General features: G+C 47.6%; 1 protein-coding gene across 1 annotated transcript; it reads left to right on the forward strand.

The window, feature by feature from the left end:
- The first annotated feature begins 6,091 nt into the window (after positions 1–6,091).
- LOC142365508 (uncharacterized) lies at positions 6,092–10,550 on the forward strand. The gene is given in 3 exon segments (XM_075446329.1): positions 6,092–7,604; positions 9,349–9,458; positions 10,041–10,550. Coding segments are annotated over 3 exon segments (2,133 nt in total).
- The last annotated feature ends 5,922 nt before the right edge of the window (positions 10,551–16,472 follow it).

Raw genomic sequence — 16,472 nt, forward strand, 5'->3', positions numbered from 1 at the left:
TGCAAAGACAGTTTTCATTATCTAAAGCAGATGCGCGTGCTATTGTTGCAGCCTGCCCTGACTGTGCGAGACTCACTCCTATACAGGATGGTGGTGTAAATCCTCGAGGTCTACAGCCCAGACAACTTTGGCAAACCGATGTGTCTGAGTTCCCCCAGTTCGGGCGTTTGAAGCACATCCATGTCTCTGTCGATACGTGTTCGGCTGCCATCTGGGCAACAGCAGCTACTTCTACCAATGACAAAGCAACCCAACGACATCGGGCACAAGCCTTTGCTGTGTTGGGAGTACCTGAACAAATTAAAACTGATAATGGCCCAGCTGGAACATCAGCTCAAAAGGCCGAAATGATTGCCCTAACTAGGGCTCTGGAATTAGCAAAAGGAAAAAAGATAAAAACATGGACAGATTCCAAATATGCTTTTGGAGTTGTCCAGGCTCATGGGGCAATTTGGAAGGAGCAAGAACTACTAACTGCACAAGGGAAGCAGATCAAATATGCTGAGGAAATCCTTCGCCTGTTAGAAGCTGTTCAACTATCAACAAGAGTTGCCATCATGCACTGCCGAGGACACCTGAAGGGTAACGCTGACCAGGAAAGAGGTAACAGGTTGGCTGACTATGAAGCTAAACAAGCGGCAGAAAGAATGCGAGAGATTTTGGCCTTAATCCCAGAAAATAGAAGTAGAAACTTAATTGACCAAGAAAATACTGAGTATTCTAAAGATGATGAAGAATTAATAAAGGGATTAGGAGGACAGATTCCATCCCGGGGATGGGCCTACTCAAGTGATGGCAGAATCATAATCCCTGCCAAATAGATATGGGGGGTGGTTAAAGAAGAACACAATAGAACACATTGGGGAGCAGACTCTCTGTATAAATTTTTAAATCAGAAATTAACAGGGGAAAAATTTGTATACTACAGTCTGACAAGTAACCCAACAGTGTGAAATATGTTTAAAAAACAACCCCAACACAGGTAAACGGGTACAATTAGGAAGTATTGGAAAAGGAAGTGTACCAGGAGACCACTGGCAAATTGATTTCTCTGAACTTCCAAGAAAAGGAGGGCACAGGTACTTATTAGTACTTGCAGATACTTTTTCAGGTTGGCCAGAAGCATTCCCTTGTAGAACAAACAAAGCAAGGGAGGTAACTAAGGTATTATTAAATGAAATAATACCTCGGTTTGGGGTACCAACAGTTATCTCCTTGGATAGGGGGACACATTTCTGTGCAGAAGTAGTGCAACAGGTCAGCAAACTATTAGGAATTGATTGGCAGTTACATATGCCCTACAGATCACAAGCCAGTGGGCAAGTAGAAAAGATGAACCACATGATAAAACAACAGATAGCAAAAATATGCCAAGAAGCAAATCTACGTTGGTACCAAGCATTGCCTATTGTACTCTTCGGATACGTGTAAAACCTAGGACCAAAGAAAATCTGAGCCCTTTTGAGATACTATATGGGACACCATATCAGGCTAAATATCAAGGGGAAGATTTGAACCAGTTGGGAAATCAGTATCTGTGGAGTCCTGGCTGGACGAGAGGGGACATAGTTTGGTGCGTTGAGCAACCCAGGTTCTGATCCGGAAGTGAGCCTTGGGAGTGGCTGACACGGAACCCTGCTGGGAAGGCAGAGCGACGAGCTCGGGACACTGGAGCAGGGGGAACGTCACCGTTTCCTGCCACACTGTCACTTCCTTCCTGCCACGTTGCTGTTTCCTGCCACAGTACTGTTTTCACTTCGAGATGCAGCTCTGCACCAATCACAACGAGTTGCAGTAGTTTTGCCTATATATGGGTTGGGGTTTTAACCATTCAGATGCTGTAATAGTTTTGCTATATAAACCTTGTTTTGCTGACTAATAAAGCTGTACGATCATACTCATATTGGGGTCACATCGTTACAACGGGTCCGTTACCCACGCCTACATTTGGTAGCAGCGGATGGACGGTTTCCCTGCAGGAGTGCCTCGGTCTGCGGTGAGCAGCTAGAGAGGGGGCGTGGGAGTAACGGCTGGGAGGGTCCTGCCTGGGTGCGGATGCGCAGGGCAGGTACGGACGGCCGACTCCCAGGGATTTTCGAGCCACACTGGGGCTGCCTGGCGCAGCTAAATTTTAACATGGAGGCCGGGGTCGCAGGCATGGAGGTGGATGCTGCGGCAACGTTGCTAGTCGGTATTCTCTCTAAGAGAGGAATAGACGCAACGGCAAACCAACTCATGAAGTTGATTAAACTGGGGCAACGATGGGGTCACTTTGCGGATACCCCGGTACTGTTTTCCGTCTCGGAATGGCAACAGTTAGGAGAGACGAGGTGGGAAAGGACAATAACGGGGGAGGACAAGGAGGAAAAGGAGATAAAAGCCGTCCGCGAGCTCTGGCGAACAGTATTACACACCTTAAAAGCCATGAAAGCTGAACGAGAGGTGGCGTGTGCTGCAGCTCAGATGCTAGCTCCGGAGCCCGGGAAAGATCACGTGCCTAAGCCTGGGACATTAGCATGGGTTTTCGGGCTACCTGCCGTTAGAGGGATGACTGGGATCACTTGTAACACAATTGCCGAGATTCGAGCGAGTGCAGTGTGCGGTTCCGGTCTGGGCGCAGAGGGGGGTGGCCCACCGGAAGTTGCTGCCAGAGACATCAACTCGAAATGCGAGCCGGACGCGGTAGTACGACCGCCCCCGGGGAGCGGGGAGGAGTCGGGCGCGGAACTGCGACTGTCTTTCGGAAGAGGGGAGGAGCGGCTAGTACCACCCCCAGAGGGGGAGGGAGAAGGGGTGCGGCTTACGACATCGGCCCCTCCTGGGGCGCGGCCTGCAACATCGGCCCCTCCTCTCTATCCACCCCTGCCACATTCCAGCGAGGCGTCTCCACTCCCGACGCCCTCTGATGGTGGCCAGAACAAATTGCAAAAAAAAAAAACCAAAAACAAAAACAAAAAAAACACCCAAAAACCATGCTATCTGTTGCAGTCAGTTTTGCAACATCTTCAAGAAAAGAGCTCGCAGTTCCAGCATATGTCAATCGTTACCAACCCCCCCACCGGGAAAATGAGGCTTCCTCTCCGAGATGTTTAGCTGGGCCTCTGGCACGGATCACACCTACCCGCTGGAGCGGTGTTACAAGAGATGCCATCCTAGATGGACAGTGGAATGTTACCACCATTATCAGAGGTACACAAGCCTTAGCCTGTCCTGTGGAACAGGTTAATGGATGACAATCGTAAGTACAGGTGTTTGGCCGGAGGAGTGGCCACTAAGTTACCACCTGAAGAAAGCCGTGAGCAGGGGCTGGGTCTAACAGACCCTGAGCAGGAATCAGGTCTGTTTTCCCCACCCCCCCCCCCCCCGGCTCACTGGAGAATGGGACAGTCACTGAGAAAAGGAGCGAAGGCTCCATTAAAGAATTTTTTACAGTGAAGTTTGAAAGAACAAAGTCTTGCAGTTTAAAATACCTGAGAAAATCATTACTTGGAAATCAGTGCATACAGCTTTAAATGCTCTAAAACTTACAGAGACTATCTCAGAAGCAGCTGCTATACCTCTGTCCTTATCTCAAAAGCAAGGACAGAGCAGCAGTCTGTTGAAATTTAACCCTACATACGACGAAATTCCTACCGAACATGAGAAATGCGGGAAGTAAATCTGCCAGAACCTGACGATCCTTTGAATCCAGAGAAATGGGAAGTGGGGTGTAAAACTCCAGCATCCCGAAAGTGCACGACAGGGTCTCTCGACAGCAATTGGCGTACCCGACCTGAGATCAAAACGAGGTGAATTCCAACATAAAACTCCACAGTCCCTCAGACGCTGTACAGCCGCCGCGCCAGCAGTCACCGCATCGAACGGGTCAGCAAACCTTACACCTGGTGGGGCACATGGCTCCCCCCGGGCAACCGGCGGCACGGTTTCCCCCCCCCCCTTTTTTTCCCCCCCCCCTTCCCTCGATCCCAGCGCGCCGGCCCATTCAGGCAAGCCCAGAAGCGGCGCGGCGAGAACCATCTTTTCTGACATTCAAGGACTTGGTTACAAAATATGCATACAATTCAATTACTGCAGTAGAATTCCTTGTGAACAAACAGCTGGACTTTATTATCTTTCCAGGGTTCAGATGGTCTACCTAGATGATGTTATTCACTCTGCTGAAAGGTGAAAATATTGACTTTACAGCTGAAGATTTGTCCCCTCTATTTACTTTGTCAAAAAGGACTCAGATTTATTATTTTCCCGAAGATCAATGCCAAAAGCAAAAACTGTTTTACAAAAGATTTCAGATAGAATTGCAATTGCCTTTACCTTCAGAATTAATGTCGAATTGCCAACAAATTTGTATATCATTTATGAAGGTTTTGTTTTACAGCCTTACCCTCTTTTCGATCAGTGGTGTGTTAACACGCAGAAGTTGAAGACTCTGGAATGGATCTTTTTGTCTCATATGCCCATGAAAACATTGACTTCAAAGGTACACATCATAGTGTCCTTAATAGCACAAGGTTGGAATCACTGTCAGCAAGTTGATACTATTTGCCTGCTGCTGGCTAAAGATGACTTTGTTGCATTAAAAAACAAAAAGGGGAATTGTGGAGTCCTGGCTGGACGAGAGGGGACATAGTTTGGTGCTGTTGAGCAACCCAGGCTTGGTAATGGAGATAGACCTTGAAAGTAGCGAACATGGAACACTGCTACAGAAGTAGAGTGGTGAACACGGAACGCTGGGCAGAGAAGCAAGCCAGTGTTACCACAAAAGTCTTGCAATCCCTGCTAGAAGATCAGAGTAGTCTACGACATGCAGTATCTACAGAATTATGTTATATCCTTGGGAAAACAATTAGAAAATATTAGTAAAAATGTCTTGGGTACCAGGGCTAAGGGGTCAGATCACTCGATCCATCCATTTAGCCCTGGAGACTGGGTTTATGTTAAGAATTTTTCAGGTGATCCACTGAGAGAGAAGTGGAATGGACCTTACCAGGTATTGCTGACCACTTTCACTGCAATCAAGAATCGAGGACAACCAGCCTGGATCCATTATTCTCGAGTGAAGAAGGCTCCTGAACCAAGATGGACTATCGAAAAGGCTGGCGGTTTGAAACTACGATTACAGCGGTAACTTTGTTAAACCTAGGCTTATTAATGAACACCTGGAGTGAGAACTTATATTACAATGCAATTCAGATGACAGCAAATGCCGCAGGAGCTAAGGATTGTTGGATTTGTACTGCCTTACTAAAAGGTGACATGAGACTCCCTTTATACGGGATATGAGTAGACCCTACCCCTTTATACGGGATAGGGTCTACTCATTGGAACTGTGACAATAATACTTGGCCCGAGTTTTGGAGAAGACACGTCATTGTGGCGGTTTCTTTCCAGAGGCCAGCAAGAGATGTGACAACTCGACCTACATGACAGGGCCTAGATTTGACCTACAGATATTAGATAACAACACCCAGATACTGTAGAAGACTGCTACAAACTGGTTTTGTCTCGACATTGTCATTGTCATCTCTTGCTGGCCTCTGGAAAGAAACCACCACAACAACCTGCAGGAAAGCGCTTGCGCACAGAGTAGCCTGTGGACGGGCAAGAACGGACTTGTCTAAGCAGGAAGCACGCATGGCAGGAACTGCATGTATGCGGACATACTCTGCGCATGCGCAAATGCCCCTATAAAAGGGCAGCACGTGGTCCTCGCCGCTCTCTTGCTCTCCTCCTCACCGCCTGGCTGCTGGGCTCTACTCTCGCCGGGGCTCCACGCCTGCACAGAGACTGAGCTGACTGGACATCGCTGGACATCATCGAATCCGTGGTGGTGGTAACTGATCCTCGCCCCCCCCCGCACTTCTTTTCCTCGCCCGCTGGGGTTTTTCCAACTTTACCTTTTTTTTTTTTCCTGTCTCGTCTTCTCCGCGCCCCCCCTCCACTGCCGTCCCCACCAGAACTCCGATTCCCGGTTCACCAAAAATAAAGTTTACAAGGTGGCACGGCATATGACTGCGTTTGCATCTTAATCTCGTCTCCTGGGATAGCATCCCAGGGATCGTCCCTCCCGGGACGACATGCCCTTTGTAGGAAAATGGCTGCCCCGCAGGCAGCCGACACGTGTGATTGTGTTTCCATGCGGGCTGAGGAAACAGAGAGGCTGTACGACTTTCTAGAGGCTCACCGAGCTCGTCCCTTGCTCCAGGGGCAAGGCTGGGCGAGGGACCATTGGTTTCGGTTACAGAGTGTGGTAGACAGAATGAAAGTGTTGCAAAAAGAAGCCAGAGTTAAGAGGGGGAAGGGAAAAGCGATCATCTGTGCGGTGTTGAGAGCGAGTTTGGCTGCTGCAGTGGAGGAAAGGAATCAGAGGTCTGGTCAGGCTGAGGCGGTGGTAGATTCTCTGCAAGCGGTGGTAGAAACGCTGCGAGAACAGTTGCGGGAAAGTAAACGGCTGCTGGAGGAGGAAAGGCGCCAAAACGTAATATTGAAGGAGGAGTTAAGGAATCAGCTCCTGAGGGAGGCAGACTCCTTGGCGGAAACAGAAGTAGCGCGGGCAGAGAAAGAGATACGATCGATCTATCCCCAGGGTGACTTGAAGGGAGCAAAAGAGACCGCAGGCAGCCCCCCCCACATGTATCCATTGGTTAAAACGGAATTCGTATATGAAGATGACGGTGATAATCGTCCCCAGGTTATTACTAAAGAAATCCCTTTTGCGGCAATCGAATTGGCAAAGCTGCGAAAAGATTTTGCGAGAACCGCGAGAGAATCAGAGACCGAATATGTCTGGAGGGTGTCCCTGTCGGGGGGGGATGGGATCTTGTTGTCGGAAAGGGAAGCGGAAGGGTACTGGGGCCCGGGCGTGTTCTTAACCACCGGCGATCACCGAGCCCCGTGGTCGCTGACTCAGAGGGCTGCGTACTGGGCAGGGGGGTTGAACCCGCTGGAGAGGGGGGATCCCCTGGCCATAACGGGCACAACAGATCAGTTGCTGGAAAGTGTGCAGAAAGCGGCTTGTCTTCAGATGATGTATGATCGGGAACTCAAGCCTAATCTGAGCTCCCCGATGCTGCTGCCAGCAGACCCTGAAAGAATGACTCCCCTAATACGGGGGCTTCCCGATTCCCTGAAACCCATAGGGATCCAGCTGCAGGGGATAATTCAAAACACCCCCAGAGAGGAGAGAATCGCGGCTGCCCTGGAGGGGGGGGCGGCCCCCGACCGTCGGTGGCCGGGGAGGAAAGTGTGGACGTGGGGGGAGATAGCCTAAGAGCTGATTAACTATGGGAGGAGATACGGACCTGTTAACCAGCCATATCAAAGGGCTGAAAGCAGAGCTGTGCGAGCCGCAGAGCGAGGGAGTGGGCAGTCGTTTTTCTCGGGGAGAAGCCCGGATCTGGCCGGGAAAGAAAAGCCCCTGAATCGGCAGGGACTCTGGCAGTTAGGGCTTCAGAAGGGCATTCCCCGGGACCTCATGGATGGACTCCCGACCAAGAAGCTAGGACAGCTTGTGCAGAGATGGTCAGGGCGAGAAATCGCTTTTGCGCCAGGTCCTAGTACCCCACCCTTGGTGAATCTGAGGGGGGAACGAAATAGGGAAGAAGCTGGTAGGAAACTAAATCCTCCGCTCCCCCAGGGTGAGGGGGGAGGCGGAGGGTGGATGTTTGTAAGACAACTCACCTGCAATAACAAAGGGGATTTATTGATTACAGTGGCGGTAGGGCCCAAGAGGAGACCGGTAACCTTTTTGGTTGATACCGGAGCACAAATTACTGTGCTAAGCCGGGTCGAGGCGGAACGGTGTGGAATTTCGGTCCCGTCCAAAAGACTGATAGTTTTAAACGCCTTGGGGAAAACTCAGACAGTGCCCATGACTCCGGTGACATTATGGCTACCGGGGGAGGAGGACCCCGTGGACACCATGGTAGCTGTGGGACCTTTCCAAATGAACCTTTTAGGCATGGATGTTTTAAAGGGTAAACAGTGGCGTGATACCCAGGGAAATTCGTGGTCCTTCGGTGCCCCCCAAATTAGACAATTGGCTAAAACCCCCAGCGCGGAGGTGCGTCTGCTACAAGCGGCGCCTGCCCTCCCCCCCTTCTAAATTAACGAATGTGAAACCCTACCCGCTGCCGTTGGGAGCCAGGGCAGGCATAGCCCCGGTGCCGGCAGAGCTGCGGGAACAAGGAGTGGTGGTTCCCACCCACTCGCCTTACAATTCCCCGGTCTGGCCGGTGCGAAAACCTAATGGAAAGTGGCGGTTAACAGTCGATTACCGCCGTTTGAATGCTAATACGGGACCGTTAACTGCTGCTGTGCCCAACATTGCCGAGCTCATTAGCACCATTCAGGAGCACGCGCACCTGATTCTGGCAACTATTGATGTTAAGGATATGTTCTTTATGGTTCTCCTTCAACCTGAAGATCAGAGCCGTTTTGCTTTCACCTGGGAAGGACAGCAGTACACTTTCACTCGGCTTCCCCAGGGCTATAAGCACTCTCCCATGTTAGCTCACCATGCTCTAGCGCAGGAATTGGAAGCGACCCCCATACAAGCGGGGGTGAAGATTTATCAGTATATAGATGATGTGCTTGTGGGAGGGAGTCAGATAGAGGAAGTTAAGGAGGTGCAGCGGGACATTATCACCCATTTAGAACATATAGGATTGACAATTCCGCCCGAAAAGATAGAAGCCCCTTCTAGTGAAGTGAAATTTTTGGGAATCTGGTGGAGGGGGGCAATGACTTGTATCCCCCCTGATACTCTGTCCTCCCTCGACCTAATTAAAATGCCAGAATCAAAGAAAGATCTGCAACATGCATTAGGACTGCTCGTGTTCTGGAGAAAACATGTCCCTAACTTTTTGATTATTGCTAGACCTTTGTATGATTTACTGCGGAAAAAGGCCCAATGGGAGTGGACCCAGGTCCACAATGAGGCGTTACGACTGTTGGTGTTTGAGGCAAATGCATACCAAGCCCTTGGACCTATCCATCCGACAGACCCAGTCCAAATCGAATGGGGGTTTTCCCGAACTGGGCTCTCAATTCATTTGTGGCAAAAGGGGCCAGAGGGGCCCATTCGGCCCATCGGATTCTATTCACGTAGTTTCAAGGATGCTGAAAAAAGGTATACAACTTGGGAAAAGGGTCTATTTGTAGTTAGTCTGGCTTTGAGAGAGGCCGAACGAACTATCCGACAGCAGCCCATAATCCTTCGGGGCCCATTTAAAGTGACCAAAGCAGTTTTAACAGGAACCCCACCCCCTGACGGGGTGGCTCAAAGAGCCTCCGTACGGAAATGGTATGCCCAAATAGAGCATTATTGTGAGATCTTTTCTGTATCTGAAGGAGCTACTAAAGTGTTGAATATACAGGATGAGGCAGACCTAGATAAGGATGCGCCCCAGCTTGCTCCTGTGATACAAACAGCTCCCCCATTTTCTGAACAGTTACAGAACGTATGGTTTACAGATGCTTCGTCGAAGCGAGAAGGAAAGATTTGGAAGTATCGAGCTGTGGCACTTCAGGTCGGGACTAAGGAACAAATCATTACTGAAGGGGAGGGCAGCGCGTAGGTGGGAGAGCTAACTTCAGTGTGGAGTGTATTCCAGCATGAGGCCCAAGCTGCTTCCCCTGTATATATTTATACTGACTCCTATGAGGTTTTTAAAGGCTGCACAGAGTGGCTGCCATTCAGGGAACAGAATGAATGGGAGGTTAACAGGATACCGATATGGCAAAAGGAAAAATGGCAAGATATTCTTGCAATTGCTAAATGTGGGAAGTTTGCAGTGGCATGGGTTGCATCCCACCAACAAAGTGACACCCCAGTGAACCGATGGAATGCTGAAGTGGACAAACTAGCTCGACTAGTTCCTCTGCAGAGCACCCAAATAACAGAAAATTTGGAACATTTATTAGAATGGCTGTATATAAAACAGAAACATTCAGGGATAAATGATTTATTGCGTGAGGCGCAAGCTCGAGGGTGGCCAGTTACCAGGGAGGAATGCAAAACATGTATATCCTCTTGTGAACAGTGTCGTGTCCGTTTGGACAGACACCCCCTGGAAAATGACCCCCTGCACTTAAGAGAAGGAAAAGGTTTGTGGGAGGCCTGGCAGGTTGATTACATTGGTCCGTTTCGAAAATCAGAGGGAAAATGTTACATATTGGTGAGTGTTGAAATAGTGTCTGGACTAGTACAGGCCAAGGCATGTGCCAAGGCGACAGGGGAGAATACTGTGAAGGCCCTGAAAGAATGGTTTGGGACCTTCCCTAAACCACAATCGATTCAATCGGACAATGGTTCACACTTCACAGCTAAAATAGTTCAAGAATGGGCGGCCCAAGAGGGAATTTCATGGGTGTTCCACACACCATACTACCCACAAGCAAATGGGATCGTGGAAAGAACAAATGGTTTACTAAAGCGATTTCTGAAACCACACAAATCAGGATGGGCCGAACGGGTGGGGGACGCAGTGACCAGTGTCAATAGCCGCTGGGGAACAAATGGATGCCCAAAGATTACAGCGTTTTGCCCCTAGGCACCAACAATTATGTCCACCTCGCATGGCTCTGGTCACTCTAACAACCCATCCCATTTCCCCGGGCAACCTGTCCTGGTTGAACTCCCCACTGTGGGAGCAGCACTGTTGGTATTGGACACCCCGGGGAACAAATATATTTGGAAGGCGAGAGACGCTTGTGGGAAGGTCCATAAGATTCACACTAAGTGGATTATTCCTTCCTTCTGACCCGAGAAGCGAGTTTGTTCTTACTTTCCAAGAAGGAACAACTGACCCGGACACACCCTCCTGGAGGAAGCAAAATGGACACAGATTGTGACTTAATCAGAATGCGCACGTTATTGTTGGTCATACTAGTTTGGGGATGCATCTATGGAAGCCATGGAAAACCACTTCCTCCACCTCCCACTGATCCCTACGATCCCTTTAAGGACAATGAGTTTGTGTTGTTAGCCAAGGCCGTAAGTAGAACTTTTAATCTGAGTCACTGTTGGGTCTGTGGTGGACCCCTGGGGTTATCGAGCTGGCCATGTGTTGGCGTGGGTTACGGATCCGTTGTAAAGATGTCACCCCAATATGAGTATAGATCATTCACCCTTATTAGTCAGCAAAACAAGGTTTATATAGCAATGCAATTACAGCATCTGATTGGTTAGACCCCTAATCCATATATAGGCAAAACTACTGCAACTCGTTGTGATTGGTGCAGAGCTGCATCTCGATGCGGAAGCAGTGCTGTGGCAGGAAACGACAGCGTGGCAGGAAGTGTCAGTGCAGGAAGTGACAGTGCGGCAGGGAACGGCGACGTGACGGTCCCCCTGCTCCAGTGTCCTGAGCTCGTCGCTCTACCTTCCCAACAGGGTTCCGTGTTCGCCGTTCTCAAGGCATACCTCCGGATCAGAACCTGGGTTGCTCAACAGCACCAAACTATGTCCCCTCTCGTCCAGCCAGGACTCCACAATTCCCCCTTTTTGTTTTTTGAGCAAGCCAGGTATAGTTGATGAGGTTGTTGATGATGATGAGAGCTGACATAATTTTGGTCTTCAGCTTGCTACCACTTTTTTAGAGGCCCACACAAACTACAATACTAACAGTATAAGAACACAAATGCTAATTGAAGACATAGAGATGTGAAGTGCATACCATAACCTGATGGGTATAAAGAAAGATTAAATTAACTTGAGAATGATACATACTGATGGTAAATCTGTTACCTAGCATATGGGTGTAGATTGATTTACTTGTATTCAATTTTCTTGCTGGATTTACTTGTATCCTCTTTTCTTCCTGTGTGGATGGTGGGACTAAAGTACTGCTTGACCACAACGTATCATTATTGTCAATGGGAGGGAATGCATCTCACCACGTCAGGCATCGAAATAGCAGTGTATCAATAATATGAGCTCAGTAAATTTGCACTTGGGTTATAGGTATACTTATCACATATACAAACATCCATAACATTTAGTATTGGCTATCCATATTGATCACCTAGGTTAAGATCAATGTATCTAGAACTATGACTCATTAACTATATAGGCTAAAATTAATGTACATAAAAGCATAAAGCTGCAAACATCACCACATCTATTCCCTGCTGCATCAAATGCTTCCGAAGTTTTGATAAATCAGAGTCCAAATACAACAATCTAAAGTCAAAACCAGAAATAGTCAATACCTGCAGACCTTACCAAACCAAAAGACACAAAACAGTTACTTAGTCCAGACAAATCCGTTAGATCACAGAAACCAAATAAATCCATCAGATCACAGAAATACAAACACTGTAACATAAAACCACACGTTCATGGTCCTGACCACACACACACACGCAGGCACACCACATTTTCAGCATAAATCCAAATATTGCAAAGACAGGACTTACAATAATATTCAACATTTAACAGACAAATTCCCAAGCCTCAGTTTCAGGAAGAGTACTCTCTTTTCAATTCAGGATTAGAAAGGACGCTTTCCCTTCTCGTCAGGGATATAGCTCAATGCTGTGAAGCTTTTACTATGACTAACAAATAGGCAACAAGAAACAATACTGGAAGAATGCCTTTGCCTTATTAATGGTTCGTGCTCAGAACTTTTTGGTCCAGTGATCAGAGGTTCTCCCCGGGAATCCCTCGGTGCCGGCTGGAGGTCCTGCAATCCCTCAGACCATTGAAGTTCAAGAGCAGCGTCCTACCTGGGTACCCAAAATCTATTACTAGAAAGCAGCAAAATAATTAACTTCCTAAAACTTAATGTTGGAGTTCTAGAAAGCAGGCATTCTTTACTGCAGTACTGAACGCACAGGGAATAGTTCTACTCAAATGTGTGTACCGAAAAGACACTCCTATTAGATATTTATGCCATGCTAACATACATAATCATTACATTTCTGCAAAGTACTTATCATTCTCCATTTCTTCCCCCGCCTTTTTTTTTTTTTTTTTTTTTTATATATATATATTAATGTCTTTTGTACATGCATATTGGCACCTCTGGGCAGTTGTCGGGAGCCCTCAGGTGAAGGTTCATACTTTTCCTCACGGTGTCTGCTAGTTGACCTTTGCTCTTGTGCAGACACAGTTCTAAAAACACGTATACCCTGTCCTGCAAGATTGCTTCGTTATACAAAAGCTGTTGTGGGAGATAATTGCCAAATATGCAAGGAATGTATTAATTGGTGTGGGTGGTGCACCCACTGCAGCCATCAGAGTACTTGCGTTTGCTGTAATTTTTTCACTGTTCCCTGTGTAATAGGATCATCCAGAGTGGATCTCTTCTGCTTCCATGTCAGAGGTTGCTCCCTGAGAGTGAGCGTGGTCACCTCTGGCATCGGATTCTGCTTTACATTCTTTCAGCTCATGATATAGCTCCACATATTTTGCCGGTAACCATCGAGGGCCTGTTGAAAGAAGAACACACGCATACCCTCTTCCCAACGTTATTAGTTCTACAGGACCTGTCCATTGCGATCCCCCAAATTCTTTATACCATACCTTTGGTCGAGCCACAAATGGAGGGACCATCCCGAATTGACGGTCAGCTGCTGTTGTAAATAATTGATCATCAGAACGATTTTAAAAATTAAGTACATATAATGCTTTGTCTGACTGTTCCTGTGGGGTAACACTGCCCATAGGATTCCCCCTTTTTTGTTTATTTAGCATAGCTTTGAGGGTCCCGTGGACACTTTCGACAATGGCTTGTGCAGTAGAAGAATGTGGTATACCTGTAACATGTTGTATACTCCAGTCCTGTAGGAAAACAGAAATTGTCCGTGAAACGTTCCTTTTCTCCCGTATGTGCCGTGGCTACCAGAAATCCTGAGAAAGTATCCACACTAACATGTACATAGCGCAGTCGACCAAATGTTGATATATGTGTAACAGCACTTTGCCACAACTCATCAGCTCGTAAACCACGAGGGTTCACTCTTGCACACGATGGTACGGGTGTAATACAGTGACAATCAGGGCATGCATGAACATTTTCTGTGGCTTGGCCCTGGGGCAAAGCAAATTGTTTATGCAAGGAAGAGGCATTTTGCTGAAAGAAGTCATGAGATAATCGGGCTTGCTTGAAACTGTGTGGCAGTACTGCTGCCATTGTCAATTGATCTGCTACAGCTTTTTCTTCAGTTATTGGTTTTGGTAGAGTAGTATGTGACTATATATGCATTATAAAATATACATGTACACGATTTTTAAGTAGTGTAGCTAATTTCAATAGCAAGGAAAAAGAGTTGTTTGTTATTGACTTCTCTTATCATTGCATCTGCAATGCGTTGAACAATACTCACAACATATGCAGAATCTGCGACAACATTGAGGGGTTCAGTCGAAAACAATTTAAAGGTGTGCAAGGCCGCTGATAGATTAACAATTTGTGTGGATCCTTCAACGACTAAAATAGATGATTGCTAATCTGATGAATTTGTTTGTTTCCACACAACTACAGCTTTATGTGTTTTTCCTTGATCCGTTCAGATACAGTGTTCGTGCTCCTTTAATAGGAACAGGAACACACCGGTGTTTCGGCTGCAATGAAATTTGAGAGAGGGAATGTAACAGCTTGTGTTGTGGAAGGGTAAAACGTATGTTATTTAAATAATCAGCTAGAGTGGCTTGCAGCGATAAGGATTCTCTGTTTAATGCCACAAAGTCATCTTTAGCCAGCAGCAGGCAAATAGTATCAACTTGCTGACAGTGATTCCAACTTTGTTTTATTAAGGACACTATTAAGTCTGCCTTTGAGGTTAATGTTTTCATGGGCGTATGAGACAAAAAGATCCATTCCAGAGTCTTCAACTTCTGCGTGTTAACACACCACTGATCGAAAAGAGGATAAGGCTGGAAAACAAAACTCTCATAAATTATATACAAATTCGTTGGCAATTCGACATTAATTCTGGAGGTAAAGGCAATTGCAATTCTATCTGAAATCTTTTGTAAAACAGTTTTTGCTTTTGTCATTGATCTTCAGGAAAATAATAAATCTGAGTCCCTTTTAACAAAGTAAATAGAGGGGACAAATCTTCAGCCGTAAAGTCAATATTTTCACCTTTCAGCAGAGTGAATAACATCATCTAGGTAGACCATCTGAACCCTGGAAAGATAATAAAGTCCAGCTGTTTGTTCAGAAGGAATTCTAGTGCAGTAATTGAATTGTATACATATTTTCCAACCAAGTCCTTGAATGTCAGAAAGATGGTTCTCGCCGCGCCGCTTCTGGGCTGGCCGGGACGGGCCGGGGCGCTGGGATCGAGGGAAGGGGGTAGGGGGGGAGTGGGGGGGAACCGTGCCGCCGGTTGCCCGGGGGGAGCCATGTGCCCCACCAGGTGTAAGGTTTGCTGACCCGTTCGATGCGGTGACTGCTGGCACGGCAGCTGTACAGCGTCTGAGGGACTGTGCAGTTTTATGTTGGAATTCACCTCGTTTTGATCTCAGGTCGGGTACACCAATTGTTGTAGAGAGAGACTGTCGTGCACTTTCGGGATGCTGGAGTTATGCACCCCACTTCCCGTTTCTCTGGATTTAAAGGATCGTCAGGTTCTGGCAGATTTACTTCCCGCATTTCTCATGTTCGGTAGGAATTTCGTCGTATGTAGGGTTAAATTTCAACAGACTGCTGCTCTGTCCTTGCTTTTGAGATAAGGACAGAGGAGTAGCAGCTGCTTCTAAGATAGTCTCTGTAAGTTTTAGAGCATTTAAAGCTGTATGCACTGATTTCCAAGTAATGATTTTCTCAGGGATTTTAAACTGCAAGACTTTGTTCTTTCAAACTTCACTGTAAAAATTTTTTGATGGAGCTTTCGCTCCTTTCTAGGTGACTATCCCATCCTCCAGCGAGCCGGGGGGGGCGGGAAACAGACCTGATTCCTGTTCAGGGCCTGTTGGATCCAGCCCCTGCTCACGGCTTTCTTCAGGTGGTACATTTGCAACAAAAGGACTTTTCTGAATGACGCTGGCCACTTTTTTTTTTTTTTTTTTTTTTTTTTTTTTTTTTTTTTAAGTGGAGGATACCGCGGTACAGGATTTGGGGACGTGGGACGATCGGAAGGGGCAGCAGCGGTGCCTGGCCGATCTGCAGGCAGCGGCGCCTGAGCGAATCCCTCTTCGCGGTGCGGTGGCAGTGGTGGTGACTCTGGCGGTGGGGGTGGAAACCCCTGTGCCAGTGGGTCTCACCACGCATATTCCTTTTCCTGGACCGCAGGTTTCCCTGCCTCCACGGGCTGCCGACTCGGACCCCCTCCTGCTTTCACAGGTGCTATAGGGAGGCTAGGACCCTGAAACAGCAGAGTTGTTGCCAAGCAGGTCCCTCCCTCGGGTGTTAATGTAGCGAAAGCAGAGGTAACGGCTTAAATCCTTTCTCCGTGCAGCAGCAACAGAAACTTCAAGGTAGCTGAGTCATATTGTAACCCTCTCACGGAGAGGATGGGTTGGA

This window comes from Opisthocomus hoazin, chromosome W, assembly GCF_030867145.1.
Source record: "Opisthocomus hoazin isolate bOpiHoa1 chromosome W, bOpiHoa1.hap1, whole genome shotgun sequence".
NCBI lineage: Eukaryota > Metazoa > Chordata > Aves > Opisthocomiformes > Opisthocomidae > Opisthocomus > Opisthocomus hoazin.